At 41.6% G+C, this 18929-nt stretch overlaps 1 protein-coding gene across 3 annotated transcripts in view; it reads left to right on the top strand.

Annotated features, from left to right (window-relative positions):
* LOC139774849 (cell adhesion molecule Dscam2) overlaps positions 1-18929 on the top strand; it is a 166484-nt gene that overhangs the window by 101356 nt on the left and 46199 nt on the right. For all 3 annotated transcript variants that reach the window (XM_071710345.1, XM_071710343.1, XM_071710344.1), the window contains exon 6: positions 11549-11874. In XM_071710345.1, coding sequence (XP_071566446.1) covers positions 11549-11874 — 326 coding nt within the window. The remainder of the gene's footprint in view (positions 1-11548; positions 11875-18929) is intronic.

Raw genomic sequence — 18929 nt, 5'->3', positions numbered from 1 at the left:
GCTTATTCAGCCGACGTCATTGCGGTGTACTGCGGTTATTCAAACCGTGGCGGCACAAAGGGTGTCTGACGATCTGGTCGCGGGAAACTCGCGGTAATTTCGATCAGCGGTACGGACGATCTTGTCACGAGAACTCGGCAGTTTCGCCGGCGCGGCGTACTTCACCCGGCGCAGCGCGCAATAGAGATGCTGACTGATAAGGCATAAAATGGGTCGAACGCGGATGAGAACTACGGAACAATGGGAGGCTAATGATGAGAGTGCACCGTCTTGTCTATTTCGGCCGCACGCGCTGAAGCCGATAAGATGGCGAAGGCTGCGTCGGACGAGCATATTGTTCGCTTCCTATCGACATCGCTCGCTGTTAAATTAACGCTTTGTGCGTTCGCGAAGTTAAGGGGTATCGCTGACGCGAGCTGTTATAGAAAATTCCGAGAAGACGCACAAAGTGTCGCCTGCACTAGAATCCTCTTTCACTAAGCACACTTAAGGACGCTCCAATTATCTCGTTGCGATTTTATAAAATAAGAAGTTGAACGTATTGTTGATTAAGAGAAGCGAAATTGATAAGCTAACGATAGATGTACGAGTATATATATTGTTAATACAGACTGAATGATCAAGAAAAATAATACTTTTTTATATATCTTTCGTAGAAAATACGTTTTCTGCGGGCACGTAAAAGCTGCCGGTGAGAAATTGGTGGCAAATCGACGTGGCCGGGACGAAAGAGCCTTAGCGCCGCTTTGTCGAGTCAGTGTCTTGTTTTCGCGGTTCAGCGTCCTTCCGCCTCTTTTTGCTATCGCCGCCTACACCGCCATTATCCGCCCCCGTATTTTTCGCGACCTCTCGCCGCTTCCCGCGCTTCCCTTCGTTGCTCTTCGTGCCAGAGACACGTCAGAGTTATAACACTTCGCCGCCGCATTTTAGAGAAGCGCAGCCTTTTAGGCGAGAGAGGCGGTGACGTCCATTAAAAAAAAGCTGGGTGCAGCTGTGCGAATCGCGGACCATTTAGAAACTGAAATTTTTAAGGCCACGCGAAATGAAAAAAGGCGTCGCTTAATATCGCCCCGTCGATTATGTGAACGTGATATCGATATCCCTCTGCCATTTTTAAGCTTACCTTGCTTTTAAGAGTCGGCGTTTCTGTCGCGAAGGAAAAATTAGTCCGCGAGGACATTCGAGAATGTTTGCGAGACGATTGTTTGCTAAACGGATGGATGGAATTTAATATCCAGTATTCGCCAACATCCGATACTTTACAATGCTTAGCAGCTCTCGCCGCGTGGCTTTTTCGCCAAAGTGTACCAACACGCGAAAATATTTACTTTTGTTGTGTCGTTGAAAGATCTTCGCGAGATTATTAACTGAGAAAACTTAAAAATTTATTTAACATCCATTTCATAGCTTTTAAGAAGTTACGAAGGATAAGAGGTTTAATTCCTTCTCTTTACTGATTCACCTCGATATATTATACAATAAAAGCAAACTTTTACCGTCGGTTTTACGTTAATTTTCAGTTAACAAGATAATTTGACACATGGCCAACCGAGAAGAATGTGTAACATCTAATTTAACGCGACTCACGAAAATCTCGCTCTGGAAAAAAGATACCATTTGGCACCCGGGCGTACATTAATTAAGATCGCTGGAATTTCTCCAACGCGCTCTCGGTTCGGCCTTCAGTCCGGCTCTTAGGCCAAAAAGCTTCCAAACCGAAAAACCGTACCAAACTTTTTTCCGAAACGCATCGCGAGGATTGCCAGACTTACGAAGAACACTAAAAGTTAAATTTACGGTGAATTCTCATTAAGCAGACGAGGCGTGCGATCTCGTAACTAAAACGTACCGGAAGGTATTTAACTATCGATGATAATGTCGATCTCCGCCGAAAGTTCGTCGGCGAGATAGAGCGAGAGTCATATCGAGATAGTCGACGGCTCCTTTATGGCCACGATTCGCATCGCAGTGGAACAAGTCGAGGACAGGTCGGGCGGTCCCTGTTAAACCGAGCGTTAAATTAGTTCGACGGCCGAATAGTTCCCGGTGAGTTTAGCATCTTCGCCGCCTTCGTCGGCGAGGTGATCTCGTTTTCTCGAGGGCGTCTTTTTGCATCGATAGAGACAGAAGGAGATAGGAGGCGAGAGAGAAAACGAGGGAGAACTTTTGGTACGCTGCGCACCGCGACGCCGAATCGACGCTTTTCTCTGACTCCGGGTTGGGGAGACACCAGCCAAAATCCCGTGTGCAATTCACATTGCGGTCCCGAACAGTCCGCCGCCGCCGCCGGGTACGCGAAACTTGCGCGATTCCCTTTTATTTACGACCCGGCTCCATGCGGAATATTCGGAAAAATTTCGCGAGCCAAGTAAGCGCGTCGTGAACAGACGACGAGCTTCTGCAGCATAAGTCCCGCGTGATGAACAATGTCCGGAGTCCAAGCTTGATTTGAGAGAAAAACAGAATTTGTTAAGATTTGCGATAACGTAAAAAAACAAGTATCCGTACCTTAGAGGTAAAGAATCATATCTCCATTATTATAAATTCAGAGAAATCAAGGTTTAAAGTTTTAAATAGGGAAACGATATATTTTTTTAGATATAAAATAACAGTAGCAACTTGATTTATTAAGTTTTTAATAAAGTAATTTAATTGACACGTTTAATAGTACAACTGCCAATAACACGTTGTACCTGGTTTAAAAATTAGACATTATAAAAATTTTCGATACATGTTTTTAAACACCGTATCTTAGGAATTAATAATAATAGACATAAGGCGCTTCCTCATTATACAATTTAAGCTCCTGTTATACTGAAAAATGTATCAACTCCATTTTGACGAAAACTGGAGATACGATTTTTTACTTCTAATGTACAGATATGTAACATGTTAAATAATATGCAACTAAAAGTAGAGAAAGTAGTAGAAAATATAATTCTTGTCTCTCTTCTCTCTCTAAAAAAAAAATATGTGTATGTATGTGTATACAATTTCGTTAAAAATACTTTAATTTAAATATCTGTACATTACATTTCAACGTGTTAGTTATCTCGCAATTCTAGGCAATCAAAAATAGTACATATAAAAATGGTGTCATGACACAAATAAGAGATGTATCGATAAATTTTATATATGCGTAGTAAATTTATAACGCAATTTTGTTTATCGAAGCCCGATACGGTTATATAGCTGCAAAATTTATTTTAACGTTTACAATTTTACGATGAATTCTAGAAAAATTGTCGCTTTGACAAAAATCAAACATCCAATTAATCTCGGTTGAGAGCACTCGGCAATTAGTATTACAATTGCAGTACAAACTAGGACATCGGTAATTCTAGCTTTAAACTCATCGTCACTAAACTGTAAATTTTTGTTTGTGTATTTCTGCAATGTATTCTTTTGATTATTTGAGTATCATGTAACATGTTTTAACGTATGTAGCAAATTTCGAACTCATTCTTATATGATAAGCCTAAATTGGATTAAATAATATCTAACACGAAGGAATGATTATCTAATTTAATTAGACTTAACTTGATCGAAATCTTTAACAGAATACAGTGTGAAATTTAGTTAATTTAAAACACTGTAGCTTAAAAATATAATCGTGGCATCTTGTAGCGATGAAAGTTATAGGCAATGTTGCGCGCAACATTTTTTTCGCAAACTTGTTTCGCATTCAAATGCCTGAAAAACATCTTTCTGAAGTTTTAATTAAATTTTTCCCCTTAAGTCCGCATATAATCCGACCGAGTTAAGCGCCATTGAGAGAAATCTTCATTACGTTCTACAATATAAGGACGTTTCTTAAACGCTTCTACCTTCCCTTTTTACAACTCATCATCGCGGCATTGCCGCGTTTTATAAACACGGCATGGACGGGGTATCGTTTCGTTTCGGCGTCCGTCTGTCTGCTTGTCTGTCCGTCTGTCGGCGCGAATTCCGTCGAGTCGCGATTTCCTAACTTCCGACTAATTAAACTTTCGTTGCTCGATATTAAATTCTGCCGATGTTGCTCTCGAAACGCGATGAATCGTGAGCGCCGTCTTTGCATCGCTCGCCTCCTGCTTCTTCTCTCGCTCCACTTTCTTCTCCCCTCGCGCCCCACGTTTCTCTCTGTGGAAACGCATTTGAAAATTTACCCTCGCTTTGCTCTCCCGCGTCCTCCGTTTTCCCCCCGAGTCACCCTCGAACTCGCGGAAATCCGCGGAATAACTTAGGGGGATGGGCTTTTATTGGACCTCCGCGGCTTCGGTCAATGGCGGCAGGGTCGGCGAGGCGAAGCGAAAGGGATAAAGCGACCGGGGGTGAGAGAAAGAAGAGCGTACCCAGCGGAGGAGGTCGCCTTATTGGCGGGGGGATGGCGCAAGAAACACGGCGGAGAAGCTAAGTGCAATCCACTGAGTCGCCGATGCAGCGCTGCGTTGTGTGCAGCAACGTCGGCAAGAAACAATGCAGCGGCGCGCCGTCACAGCACCGTACCCTTATCGAGCCATCGTCAAGCCATGCACCCCGATATCTCTGGTAGATCTCTCCACGTTGGCATACCGAGCGGTAGTCTCCAACGGCGCGGTTATAAGGAATCCCGCGCGACATGCTGCCGTCCACATCGCAATAAAGTTCTCTCATTAAATCGTGAGGGAATCTCGAATTTCATTATTGTTCGTGCAGTTGAAATTCCCACTTTTCATGTATTATTCGACGTTTTTATCTTTTTACAAAAAAGTTTGATTAAACGTTCAATTATAAATGTATACCGTACTGCGTGGGAAAGAGTTTCTGGTGGTGCGAGACTATTTGTTCGGAATTAAGGGGAAATATCAACGTTACATCTGGCGTACGCTGCCATGCGCCTGTCGCTCATTTAAGCGCATTGGCGAGATCGCGGCGGAGAATTTGGCGGCGGGAAAGAGAGACAGGAGAGAGAGAGAGAGAGAGAGCGGGACTCTCGCGAGCTTACGTGCTCCTGCCTTTTCTTCTCGTATTTACCTTCGCGTATTACACACGCGCGTGCGACGACGACGTCGTCGTAAAGCCGGCATAATTCAATGCAAACAGCGAGAGGCAGAAACGCTCGAAAATACAACGCTCGTGTACGACGCTGAAAGGGCGAAAGTATACGCGCGAGCAAACTCCATAAACGGCGACAATTATTTTCGCAAACAACACAACGGGCGCGGACTTTGCGCGCGAGTAGAAATAAAGGATGTAATTCTGGGAACGCCATGTTAAATTCGGCGAGTATTTCGCTTACACGTGAGGGCGGATTGACGTTTCCCTACGTCTCTATTTAACTCTACGATTCAGCTCATTTTATTTTCTTTTATTTTCTTTCGACTGCGGACGCCAAAACATCGCGTTTACTCCGATCGTCCGTTCACTCAGCCGTTTTTTTTTTTTTACTAATCCGCGGCTGTCGTGCAATACACCCCGATAATTTTTCCGCTTAATCCTGTTAACGGCGGGATGGACTCCCTTTCCCAGAATTACCGCGGATAAAGTATTCCGCATTAACGAAACAAGTTTCGAGCGGCGCACGTTAAATTATATCGGTTTTTTTAGTGTAACGCCCCTCCCGTCGCGTCGTATCGTGCGCCGTACAATGGCGCCGCGGGGCCGAAGTCATAATTAAGTTTCTCTTTTTGCGTTCAGGGCAAGTTACTCGTTCCTGCTCTTTCGCGTAATATACGTCTGGAAATGAGTTATCGGGTCATCCGGGGCGACCGGGGCGCAATTTAATGCAAAGACAACGCTATCACGCTGTCCCGCGGCCAACCAATTGCGGCGTAAAGATAATAATTTAATCGAGTAAGTAACGAGCGGTATTATTTCGCTCGTCGCGAGCCGACGATTAAAATTATACTCATTCGCTTTTACGCGGAAAATCTGCTAGGCTGTCGTTCGAAAGGAATCCGAAACACTCTCCGATAAATTATCAGCTTTGACATTGACTTCGGTAAAATAATTTATGTGCGACGCGATTTATGTAATACGCGTAATGTATGGCTTTGTCAGCGTTCGATCGTGTAAATTTTCAGCGGAATGACATTTTTCGCGACTATACATTGTTAATGGAATGGTGATTTCACTGCAAATATGCGTTAAAATATGCAAGTATAGTACAGTAATGAAAAAAAAATAAACCGTTATCAAACCGACGATTCGGAAGGTTCGACACGCTTGCAAATATTATTTTTGAGCTTGAAATTTCAATATTTGAAATATTTTATGAAATTCACAAAAATTATTTCGAACAATTCAGTACAAAAATATTTGATATAAAGATCGCAGCGAGAATACTAATTGAATTTAAACTTAATAAGCGCTTAATAGTTTCGCTTTTATTCGTAAAAAGAAGTTAATAATGCGAGACGCAAGTAGCCTTTCCGTACATACCTAACCAAATTTTGTAGAATACTCAGGTTTAAATTCGGTGGCTGAAAAGCGACTTCGGTCGCGCAGTCCCGGCTAACTCGAGAGTGGCTCTTATTCCGGGGATATAAATCGCCGTTATTATCTCGAGCAATATCGCGACGGCGACGCGCATACGTGCGCCTCCGGGCGCAAATTGCACGCGGCGGGTATCGCGTCGTGACTCGTGACCTGAATTCCGAAGCAATCAGTGGATGACATTAAATTATATATGCGTACCATGGACTGCGGAGCGACCGGAACTTTGGTGGCGTAATATGCTTGCCGATAATGCATGCGCGATTAATTCCGCGAGTGTCCCTTATCTGCATAAATGATTAAACTTGCCTTAAGCCAAAATTACTTTAAAGATCTGAAATGTCCGCCTCGCGTCACTTGGCCCTTTCGAAATTCGCAAGCGTCGCCTGAGGCCATTTTGTATTAACTTAACTAAATTTCTATAACTATACGATCTTTGTATCGTTCCCACCGACGCGGTTAATTAACAGAAAAATCTTCGTGTTTCCTACCCGAGACTAATTGCTATAATCTCCTCGAATAAGTTTATGGTCTAAATCAAACTCGCACGATTTCTACCCTTAAGGTGATGGGGAAGAGAGAACCGCCGTCGCTTATATTAATACGATACCACGAAATAAAATTGGCGAGGGAGAACGCGTAAAACGACCGTGGCAGAAAAGACGCCGCATGGTGCGGCAAGTATGTTCCATAATGCGCGATAAGGGACCTCGCACGGTTAATTAGCGCCAACTTTATTACGACCGGGGTCGTTTGTTCGAGGCAAATACACGAGCGCGAATTGGAGGGAGGAGGACTGCCAACGCCATTTGAATTTCGCTTTGACGACGATACACACGCGCCGGGTGTATATTTAATAGAGTCTTAATTGGAGTCACCGGCTCGAGAGCTTTAATTGGACATCGCGTGCGACGAGACAGAGCGAGAGAGAAAGAGGGGGGAGAGAGAGAGAGAGAGAGAGAAAGAGAGAGAAAGAGAATGTATGGGATATACTAACCGTTCTGTGGTTTCTGCGTGCTCTCTCTCTCTCTCTCTCTCTCTCTCTCTCTCTCTCTCTCTCTCTCTCTCTCTCTCTCTCTCTCTTATATATTATTACTTTTTCTTCCCCTCTTCCTCTTCCGTCTCTCTTTCTGCTTTTTCATTTACCAATCAAAGAGCAGGTCGCACCTTTCCTCTCTCGAAATTTGGCTTTACGTTACGTAATTAATAAAATGCCAACCCAAAGATTTTTAAACACTTGTTTTATGTGATGCCATGGCTGATTAATTCGCGAAATAAAATCCCTGGAGCGATATATCCAGGTACTCCAGATTTATCTAGTTTATGAATTTATTTCCTGATCTTGTTCTTGCGTATATGTTCTATTATTTAGAAATATAGGATAATTTGTTTCTAAAATTAGAAAATTAGAAAAATTTGCATAAAGTGCCGCATTGTTTTTGGATATCACTCGAGAATGGAATAGCATACTTACTTCGTGGTTTTACTTCGTGGTTCACTATTTTATACAAAAGAACCACTCATTATCAAGCATCTTCGACATTTCTGCAGTTTGAAAAATTTTTTATTTCGATTATTAATTAAATTTATACACAAACGGCTTCTATCGTTGAGGTTTTATCTTAATTACGAAAATCTACGTCGTTTATTAATTTTAGTATACAATTATATTCTATAATGTATGTTATTCTTTATTTTATTAACGTTTCTATTTGACTGTCAAACTAAAAAAAATCTTTTATGGGTAAAACGCTAAGTGATTTCGCGTTGTATCGTTAAAATTATGCGTGACTCGGCGATATTTCCCTTCGACATTTATACGTCGTGAGTGTATGATGTCATTAATCGACATCTGTTGATGAACTCCGGTAATGGAGAGTATGGGATAAAATCCGCTTTTAAAATTGCTGAATCATGTCGCAGCGGCATTCTTTTTGCCCTGCGTTAACGAGAGTGCTGACGTTTGAAGTGTAAGGCGCGCATTGCACAGCATATAATAAAAACTTCTCGACATGTTGACGTTTGCACCAGCCGATATGGCGTTTCGCTGTCATGTATGCCGAAAAACGAAAGCTTTTCGAGCTTTCCGTCATGCTGAGAAGTCGCGTATTAAACATTTCCAGCGCGATCACGATCGACGAATTCGTTCTCGAAGAAAAAAGCGTATATGGGAAGAAACGCGGAATGCGTTAATTGCAAAAATTATTAACTTTTCACCTTTCTACGCTTTTCAGAAGTATTTGCGTGTCACAATTGCGTAATGTACAAGATTTACCGTGTACTGCAAAAATATATTAAGGCAAGGAAAATACTCTCTCCGCGCGCATATTCGCTCCTGGCATTGTCGAGGATTTGTCAGTGAACTTTCATCGCCGGACGCGTGCAGCAAAATGCAGTTGTGACACTTGCAACAGCGCACCTCGAGGCCATATTTTTTTGTTTGCACGAGCGACAACGACGACGACGACGACTACGATGCCGGCGACAGCGACGACGACGTTGACGTCAAGGGGCGTAAGTCGGGATGTAAATGGCGTAAAAACTTTTCGACGTGCATATGCACGAGACGACGACGGTGCACCGAACGAGGATATGAACAAGGGTGTGGTGGCGGTGGCGTTGTGCAGGAATATGGCAACTAGAATTGCACAGTGCTGTAGAGAGAACAGAGGAGGCAGGAGAGAAAGAGAGAGAGAGAGAGAGAGAGAGAGAGAGAGAGAGAGAGAGAGAGAGAGAGAGAGAGAGAGAGAGAGAGAGAGAGAGAGAGAGAGAGAGAGAGAGAGAGAGAGAGAGAGAGAGAGAGAGAAAGCGTCATGAGAGAGAAGGGGACGTTGGATCGGAGAGGGTGTGTGCACCAAAGAGGAGACGAGAGGGAGCGACAGAGAGAAAGAGAGACAGGGGGATGCAAGATCGAGCGAGACAAGTCGCGGGGGCGGGAACGAGAACGAGATAGAGGTACTGCGACGATCAATACGCCATCAGCTTAAATTACAATAATAACGCCGGCCAGACAAAAGCGCCATTATAAAATAGTGCGGCCGTAAAAGGCCGCGGCGTCGCGCTGTCCGAGACTGGTCCAGGGACAAACACCCCTCTGTCTCGAGGAGAAGGAAGGGTGGGAGAGAAACGCTTAATCGTTGCTAAAAGGAGAAATAAAACGCTCGTTATTCGACGGGGCAGTACCGCTTACCAACCCTCTCCGTGTTCTCGCCGGAACGCCAAGAAATTGGACGCTCGTTTCGCCGTCGTCATCGTCGCCGTCGTCATTGCCGCTCTTCGTTCGGGACGTAATTAACCCCTTCGCGGCCGTACAGAATTGCCTCCGACGTTTTCATCGACGTGACGGAGCTCGGTTTATTGATTCTATTAGCCGCGATAAAACTGCGCGTCCTGAAATTTACACGCGGATTTCACTGAATACGACGCGCGCATACTGCTGCTGCTACTACGTGAAATGGAAGGGATTTACATTCATTCCCCGAATGTCTTCCTTTCTCTGCATTTTCGAGGGAGTGCGGTGGATTTCGGAATGTCGACGGCTTTGTCTATTAAACCGCTCTCGCAATCATTGACATAGCTGAGGAGAACGATGACATTTTTCACGCGCCAATTTATTTCTAATTTCTTGTCGGCGCTTTAATTACAAATTCTACATACGAAATAAACTTTTTAAAATTAATTTCGCGATATAAATAAGAAAGCGCATAACTTAGGAAGATGGAATACCGTTAAAAATTTCCAGAGCATCAAAACAGCATTAAAATGGCGAAATTAATAGCGGCAAAAAGTATCGGATTTGAAACTTTCCGCGAAGTTTCGCTTCGGGAAAAGTGCGGGACAATGTTCCGCGATTTTTATGTTATGTACATTAAAAAGTTAACGCAGGATCTCTGTCTGCTCAGCCAACTCCGCGGAGAGATTTCTTTCTTAACGACTTCCCGGGGAGGCACGTATATCGTAAAATATCCCGCGGAGAATCGTCCGGACCGAAATCAGCGGGAGGAGCGCGTTTTCAGAGCGCCTTAAATTTCCGACCATCCCGTTCTCGTTTAAGGTAACGGAACGCGGTGTAAACGCGCCGTCCGAGTATGCTTGTTGACTAATAATTTATTAATGCTTATGCAACAATGCATGCACACCCGCAATAATTTGCATACGTTGAATTTCGTTAGGCAAATACACGCGCCGGTTAACATGCATTAATAATGCGCACGGCCGATAATCGGATATTTCTGAAATTTTGCTGCATTATTAATACAACCGCGTGCGCATACGTCCGAATTGGTTTATCGCGCGTGCGTATGTCATTCATTTAAATATATTTGAATATCGAAAAAAAAAACGTGCTCTCCACTTTACGTTACGAAAGCTTCGCAGTCACGAGCAGCTGCGCGATTGATATTACCGTAATTTCGACGTTATTGTACCGTGAACATGGAAATATAGTCAGTTCGAATTAATTTACAAACTCGCAAATTAAGATAAAATGTTATCGATTCTTCTCTCAGGTATCGCACGACAATCTCGCGATTCTCGGATATTCTCGCTATTATAATAGACAACAATGGAAAGTCCTAATTACATAGAAAATTAGTTTCGAGCACTGCCGAAACTACGTCGGTCTCGCTCATCAGCGTTGTAAATTAGCATGTTATTACAGAGTATAAATGTATTAAAGAACCAAGTCAAAAGCATACGTAAGCTGAGGGCTCTTCGAAAGAAGGCCTTATCCTTTTTATCCTTATTAAATCCTTATGGTGTAAGGTAAATGTACCAATTGCCGGGACACTTAAGACCTATGTCTAGACACTTTTATCATTTTAGTTCTTAAATAAGTATAACGTGAATTAAAATCAAAGATAAAAATATAATACAAGAAAAACATTTTTATCTTTGATTCTTTGATTTTAATTCGCGTTATAACTTATTTAAGGACTAAAATGATAAAAATGTCCAGAAATAGGTACGTGACCAGGCATTGGTACATTTACCTTATACGCGATACAACTCGAGACAAGTGAGAAGCTCGAGTCTTAATCGCATTATGAAAGTGAAACTTTTCTGACTTGCGGTTTCCCTCCTTCTGTTTCAGAGCACCGCAACTCGTCGCCGCCGCGATTCAACGAGCGGGTGAATCCCGGACCGATCCGCACCGGCGAGACGATCGTGCTGTCGTGCATCTCGCAGGGTAACCCGCCGCCGACGTACCTCTGGTTCCGCGAGTCCGTGTCGGGCACGACGATGGTCTTCAACTCGGAGAGGATACACGCGCGCGCCGGCGTCCTGGTATTGCAGCCGGCCCGGGTCGAGGACGCCGGCAGATATGTCTGCCACGCGAACAATACCGCCGGTTCCGAGCGAGTCGAGCTGGAAGTCACCATCATAAGCAGCCTCTCCATCCATCTGGCGCCTCAACAGGTTCATTATTTGATCCTTTCTGCCTCTTTTTTTCTCTCTCTCTCTCTCTCGGAACGAAACGACGACGATTCCATGCGAACGACCCAGTTTACGTACCCACTCGCGTGCGTCTTAACGTCTTTTCCATCTCGTTTTCTCTTCCCCTTTCCGTCGATGATAGAAATATCGATTGCTCGAGTTTCGCAGTTTCTATCCAAATCCAGACTTGACGACGTAATTGATAATTAATTAATAATCTTAATAAGGATTTTAAGTTTTAAATTTCTGGCTAGAACTGTCAGAAAAATCACACAATTTCATAAGGTATTACTGCATTAGAATTGCATATGGAAAATTTAAACTTACAAACAGATAATACGCTACTTGTTATAGAATTTTTTAATTTATTGAATTATTTTTAATTAATTAATTTTTTATGTGCTTAATTTTCTTTTGTCTTGTATAAATATTAAATAATTTTATTTATTTTAATAATATTTTTATACTTAATTATTTAGTATTTGTTAAAAAGTACTAAATAATTAATAATTATATTACTAATACTTAATAATTTAATTTCTTTCTTTCTATTTGATTAGATATATAAAAATATTTAAAAAATAATATGTATATATACATATGTATATTTTTCTGGAACGTGACAGTTTTCTAGACTTTTTATTTGGAAAAACTTTTTTTGAGACATAAATAATATTAAACATAAATAATATGAAAAATTTAGCTTAAAGCTTTAGCTTTATGGAATATTGAAAATATCTTAAAACTGCAAAATTGTAAATCATTGAGCAAGCTTAAAACGGATTTTACGCGGGATGTAAAGAGCCATGGAAAAGCGAGGAAAACTTTTGGCACGACTTAATGCCATGGGACGAAACATAAAGATTGGCTGATTTAACAGCGAAAATATTGCTTGATATTGCTTCATAGGAACAGGGGGCGGGGCAGAGTTTCTAAACGTATGCAGCTTTCACTCTCCGTCTCACTTTATACAATAATTATATAATTATACAATAATTACGGAACAAAATACAAATTGTAGTTTATATTAACAGGCATGCAAATTAATTCTCGTCTCTTTCGAAGCGTGAAATGGTACGCAAACACTCGCAACGGGGCGCCCCCGTTTGAGCTCCGCTTTCCCAAATAATGTTCGAATCTAAGTTTCAATTGTTATAGCGCGCACCTTTGTTCAGCGTAATCGCCATAGAATGGCATAGAATATAGCCAGCTATTTCGATTCGAGCAAAGTTAAACCCAAGTTCATCCTGTTACTCCGAACGAGATAGTGGACTTTGGACAATCTCCGGATAATTGGGTCGAACATCAACGTTACATCACAGTTCCTCCATCCATCTTGCGCCAGTGTCGGTTTACATGCATTTCCTCTCTCCTGAGTTTCACAAACAAATGTAAACTTTCTTCTTCTTCTTTCTCTTTCTCTTTCTCTTTCTCTTTGTTACTATATTACGCGGTCGCCTCAGGCTGCCTCGGGCAAAGATCGCTTCACGTCATCGTAACACCTACTTCGAGCATTTATGCGATCTGGTTGTGCAATAACTATTTATCATCTCGACCGTTGCAATAATTTGAAATGGACTTCTATTCTGGAATGAATCACGCTAGACTGCGAAGCGGATAAGAGCGAGGAGAATTATCGTCATACATTTTCGGAGCTCATGAATAAAATCCATTTCATCCCGGCCTGAAGCCTTAAACCCGGCGAAGTAATTTCATCGATCTCTTCGGAATCGATGCAAAATCCGTTCGCTACCTCTTTCCATTTAAGATCTCTTCCATCGGGGGATGGTAAATAAATAACAATCATTATTCTCCGGCTGTCATCGCGCGTGACGATCTGCGCTCGGGTTTCCCCCCCATTGAGCGGATTAAGAATCTCGGGGCGACATTTCTCGGGACGATATCGACGATAATCTTTTCCGTTCACGTAGCGCTCGACCTCCCAACTTTTCCGAACTAGCAGTTTCTCTTGAATGCGCGCCGTCGCAAATGACTCGGGCGTTTCTATTGTCCGCTCTTTTCCCTTCGGTCTTCGATTCGAGGCGACAATTGTCGCCAGTTTCCCCGAGGGGCGCGTGGGGCACGGTCAGAATCTGCATTTTACTTATCACCATTCGGCGAGATTTCGCGAAATTTACTTTTACCTCGGAGATTTCCATTCGCTCTTCCCGCGACGGCATTTGACGACGGCATTTACGGACTAAATCGGTATTTATCTAGAAAATAGCAAAGAGAGTTCCATCGAATCGCGCTATAAGCACTTACCTTGCTAGTTACGACCGCGTACCTTGAAAGACTTCAAAATCTAATTGAGCAGCCATAAAAGAACGCGCGTATATCACTCCTTCGTAGTTCAAAAAGCGTTTTCAGAATTTAATGATGCTAATATTCAACGATAATTAAATTTTTAATTAAAATTCTAATAAAAAGGAAAATAATATCTTTTTAATAGAGCAAATAACTGAAAAATAATTATCGTCTATAAATATTGCGCTGAAAAAATAATTTAGTCGTGTTATAGCGTTTCCAAAATCTGCCACATGCGCGCCATTCATAAAAGAAAAACACCGTGCCATGCGTACTTTTTGCATGTATTGTAGTTTGACAGGTGCGTTAATACGTTACAAAAAAAAAAACGCAAAAACATGTAGTACACGCGTTTTGAAACGTGATACGCCGTCCATCGAGGGAAAACGCACATTTTATTCTGCTCCTAAAGCACGATCACGGGTCGATATAATCGTCAATATCTTTGCACAGAAAAATCGTAGCAAAATGATCTCGATGTCGTTCGAAAGCTAAGATTCCAGCGCTTCCAACAAGTGCAATGCCGCTTAATCTCGAAGGGCCAGTTTGTGAGATATTGTCGATTAATTATGAAAATAGAATTTATTTCGCTTCAAAATTTACGCCCTCAGACATTTTAATTGAGATCGCGGGCGGATGTAATCGGATGTATCTCCGCGCAGAAAAATTATAGCGAGATGATCTTAATCCCGTTTCAAAGCTGGAACCCTGGTGCTTCCAATGAATATATAAGATCGCTTATCTCGGATGGTTAGCGTGAGAGATATTGTCAATGATAACAAAATTAAAGTCAATTTTGCTTGAATCTCCATCGTTTAAAGCAGAACACCACATGTTTCAGTTAATCTATTATTATTACTTAAAAAAATTAAATTTTTGTATTCCAAGAAGATTTAAATTATTTTAAGTATATATATGTATATTTATATCGCTATTTACAACTAAGAAACTAATACTTAATGTCTCGATTTCTTTTGAGTAAAAAAACTTTAACTTCAGATTAATTAAAGAGCATCCGTAAAAGATTTGAAATTCTGGGACAATCTGTTCTATCAAGAGTCTCTAAATCTTTATTCACCATCTGTTCTCTCGCACTATTGTTACAAAAGCATTTGATTCTGCTTGGAAATTTATAGGTCACTTCCGCCACGCAGAATGACGGTTCGTTGCTTTGTGATTTTGTTAAGCCATTAAGAAGGTTCTCTCTTTTTCTCTGTATTTTTCTCTCTCTTGCTTCCTCTCTCGCGTGTCTTAACTGAGATATAGACGAGGGCAAATTTCCTCCGAGGCATCTCCGAATAAATTCAAGCCGAACTCTGGCGGCGAGCGACTAATTCTCAGCGACGTAGATAATCGAGGTATCGCGCGCGCTAATACCGTAAACAACGGCGAAGGCAGGAAGTCCGGAAGCGCGATTGCTCAGCCGTGATGCTGCGTATAAAACACGATGCCTCATCCGTGAGCACGATGAATCCCGAAGTTGTCCAAGCCACTTATTCCGCCGGGTCAAATTATCGTTCGCTCGAAGATCGTCAGACTCCGTTCCGCAATTGTGCCCACTCTCTTGCCTGAAAGTTCCTTACAAATGTCGCCAACTTCTCGAAACGATCCCGTTGCTACCTGGAAGAAATTCTACTTTCGCGGCTTGTCAAAATCTTTGCACGCTCTTTTGCGCACTGGTTTAGAAGTTCACTGTTAAATTCGTTATAGTGTCAAATACATTCAATTTCAATCATTTTTAACCATTTCTATAGGTCGCTACTGGCTCAATATGTCGTTAAATTAACTAAAACAATGTTAATTTAACTAAACTAATAGAGTTAAAATAATAAATTTTGACACACATGGTGGTTAAAAATAACAAAATGTCATTTAACTCAGGTGGCTTTAATTTTATCCTTTAATATTTTACAGTGTTTAATTTTTTAAACTGTTATCATTCTTTAACCTTTATTACTTTGCATTCTTTCTTCTTTTCTCATTATGTCTATCTTTCATTTATTATACATTTATTGATATATTTGCAAAAATAAATCTTATATATGTCTAATATGTTTCATATTTAGGAAATTATAATCGAGACCGATAGCTTCGTATATTCTCATTTTATCTTGATTTATGACGCTCGTTTTACATCATGAAAAATTACTGTTCTCTGTTCAATTAGTATACATTCCAACGGTACTCTCTGCGATCTCTATGAAGCTCGCGCTTCGCGGGTGGGGTTATCGACGACCGAAGTGGCCGCGACTGATAACACACAGACCGAAATATCGAAGCGCCCGCGCGGAAACCGGTGTGTAATAAATGCTCCACGCGCGGGCAAACTATTTCACTGTCAATTACCAGCTGATGGATCACAACCCCTGTCTCTCGATTCGCCGAGACGAATCGGTGTATTACGTACCTACCCTATCCTGAAAAGTCGACTGGATTCCGGGTCGATCGACGCCTCGTCGCGAAACGCGAAAGAGGAAAGAGAGAAAGGGGTTGGGAGGGGGTGGAGGAGGGGAGGGGGTGGAAAATGTCAGTAAAATGTCGCTGTCCGAGGGAAAACGCGAGAAAGTGGTCGGTATTCTTCCATCTGGAGCGGACAGCTTGGACATATATACATACATATATACATACTGTATATATAAAAGAAGGACGAATACGTATTGGTAAATGGTGCACGGTGACGAGGGCTGCTGGGTGCCATCGTGGGAGAGCGACAGAAACATCAGGGAGAATTGCAGGGGGCTGGAAACGGTGAAATACCATTCATTCGCCGGAAGCCTTCCGTATAACTTTCGCGGTCATCAACGGAGGAACGTTTACTAGGCGGATTTTCTTGCGTATACAGGGTGGACCGTTTGCGTAGGCATTACTTTACGTATTTCTCGATCGATGTTTTGAATCGATCTTTCCTTAGCACAAACTTGACTGGCCAGTACCAATAATAACATGTTAGAATGCTCAATCATCTCTGTATGTATTAAAAATGTTCGAAACTGAAATTTTATGGAAGTTATCTAAAATTAAATGGCAAATAAGATCCATTATATAATATGCTTTTCAGGAATATAATTCTTGAGGAACGTCATTGTATTTTAGTTGTTGATAATTTGAAAATGATTGACAGACCTTTTTATTTCGAGAGAAATGAATCGATCAAAGAAAATCGCGGTTGAAAATCGGACGCGATGAATCTGGAACACTCCGTATATGTCGGCTGTCTTTCGCCTCCGCAATTTCGTTCCATTAACGCGTCGAACCCCCTTCGTACTTTATTGGCGGAAACCGCAGCTTTTTGTCACGCGCAGCGTAGAGTATCCGGCGTTACGACGAAGTTAATAATACCAGGCTTTTCGGCGAATCTCCGTCAAGTTATTTCTACCGTTCGGTATTTCCGGATTAATCGAACATACGAACCCGAAACTTGCGCGTTTCATTAGACACCAACAAGTTTTGATGCGTTTTCCGATGTTTAATCCACGAGATGTTAACAAAAATATTCAAGAATTTCGGTGACGTTACTTTACGACGTACGTTAAGACGTACTTGCTTTAAATACAGGAATACTTCTCTAAAGTAACTTAACGACAAATGTACTTTTATGAATGCTTTTCAGGTATATTAATAGATAGAATTTATCATCCGTATTTATTTCAGAAAATAAAATTGTAATCGTCATTTCAATTTTTTACCTTACAATTTGATAGACTACATCGCTTTCTTTGTCTCTTTATTATTTTAGAAGCTTGTCACGAATGAAACAAATTTAATACACCCTCGTCCTTGTTTAGCAGCAGGGCTTTCATTTGTCCCGCGTTCCCCCCCCCCTCTCTTGAAAAAAACACGTAATAAACGCGCAACGAGCGTTTTCAAAGAAAATTTCATGTACGCCACGCGTGTATGCGTTTATTGTTACCTTGAAACAAAGCGTCTCCGCGTGTTGTAAATATACTTACGCGCAAACCGTAAAGGGAGAGACAGACCGACAGACCACAAAGAAAGTTGACGCGTGGGGTGAGGGGGGAGGACGGAAACCGAGTTCGTCTTAGCTCGTTTTATGAATCTCCCTTCGAGCAGCTTTAAAGGAACCATTGCAACCGCGGTTTTATCCCTTTCTTCCTTCCTGAGTTTCTCTCGGCGCGCTTTTCCGAGGGCGAGGGCCGTATCAAAAGATATTTAAAAGTCGCAGCGATGATTCGAAAGAAAGTTTTCCCTTGGACTCGCGAACAAAGGCGGCTGAAGCGCGATCCTCTTAACGGCGTTTAACGGTCGCGGTCGTTTCGACGAATAAAAGTCATTTCTCGAATCGCGTGATTGTTGCGTTTCTGGATTTCTGCATGCGAGCAGAAAGCAACTAATGCAAGTATGTTCCTAAAGTTAATTAATTTTATTCCTCATAATTATCCATAAATCTTGAAAATATGCGTTATTATTAAGAGAAAATCTATTTAATATTAATTACAAAATATTAAAAGTATTAATTATAAAATATTAATTATAATATTAAAAGTCATTTAATATTAACATTAAAATATAAATACATAGAATTTTATAATATGGGAAATAATGGAAGATATTATTTCATTTGTACATAAAAAGCATATTATAAATGAGATATTAACGATTTATCTTTTATTATTTTATAAAACTGCTTTTTGTGCATGCTATTTGTGTAGCATCGTGCCAGGTGTGTCGCGTTAAATGCACGTTCACACTGCAGGGAGAAAATTAATTTT

This window comes from Temnothorax nylanderi, unplaced genomic scaffold, assembly GCF_030848795.1.
Source record: "Temnothorax nylanderi isolate EJ_2023f unplaced genomic scaffold, tnyl_v1.0 TNYL_tig0088_pilon, whole genome shotgun sequence".
NCBI lineage: Eukaryota > Metazoa > Arthropoda > Insecta > Hymenoptera > Formicidae > Temnothorax > Temnothorax nylanderi.
The sequence above is the reverse complement of the archived record's forward strand: the minus strand, read 5'-3'. Positions and strand labels throughout refer to the sequence as shown.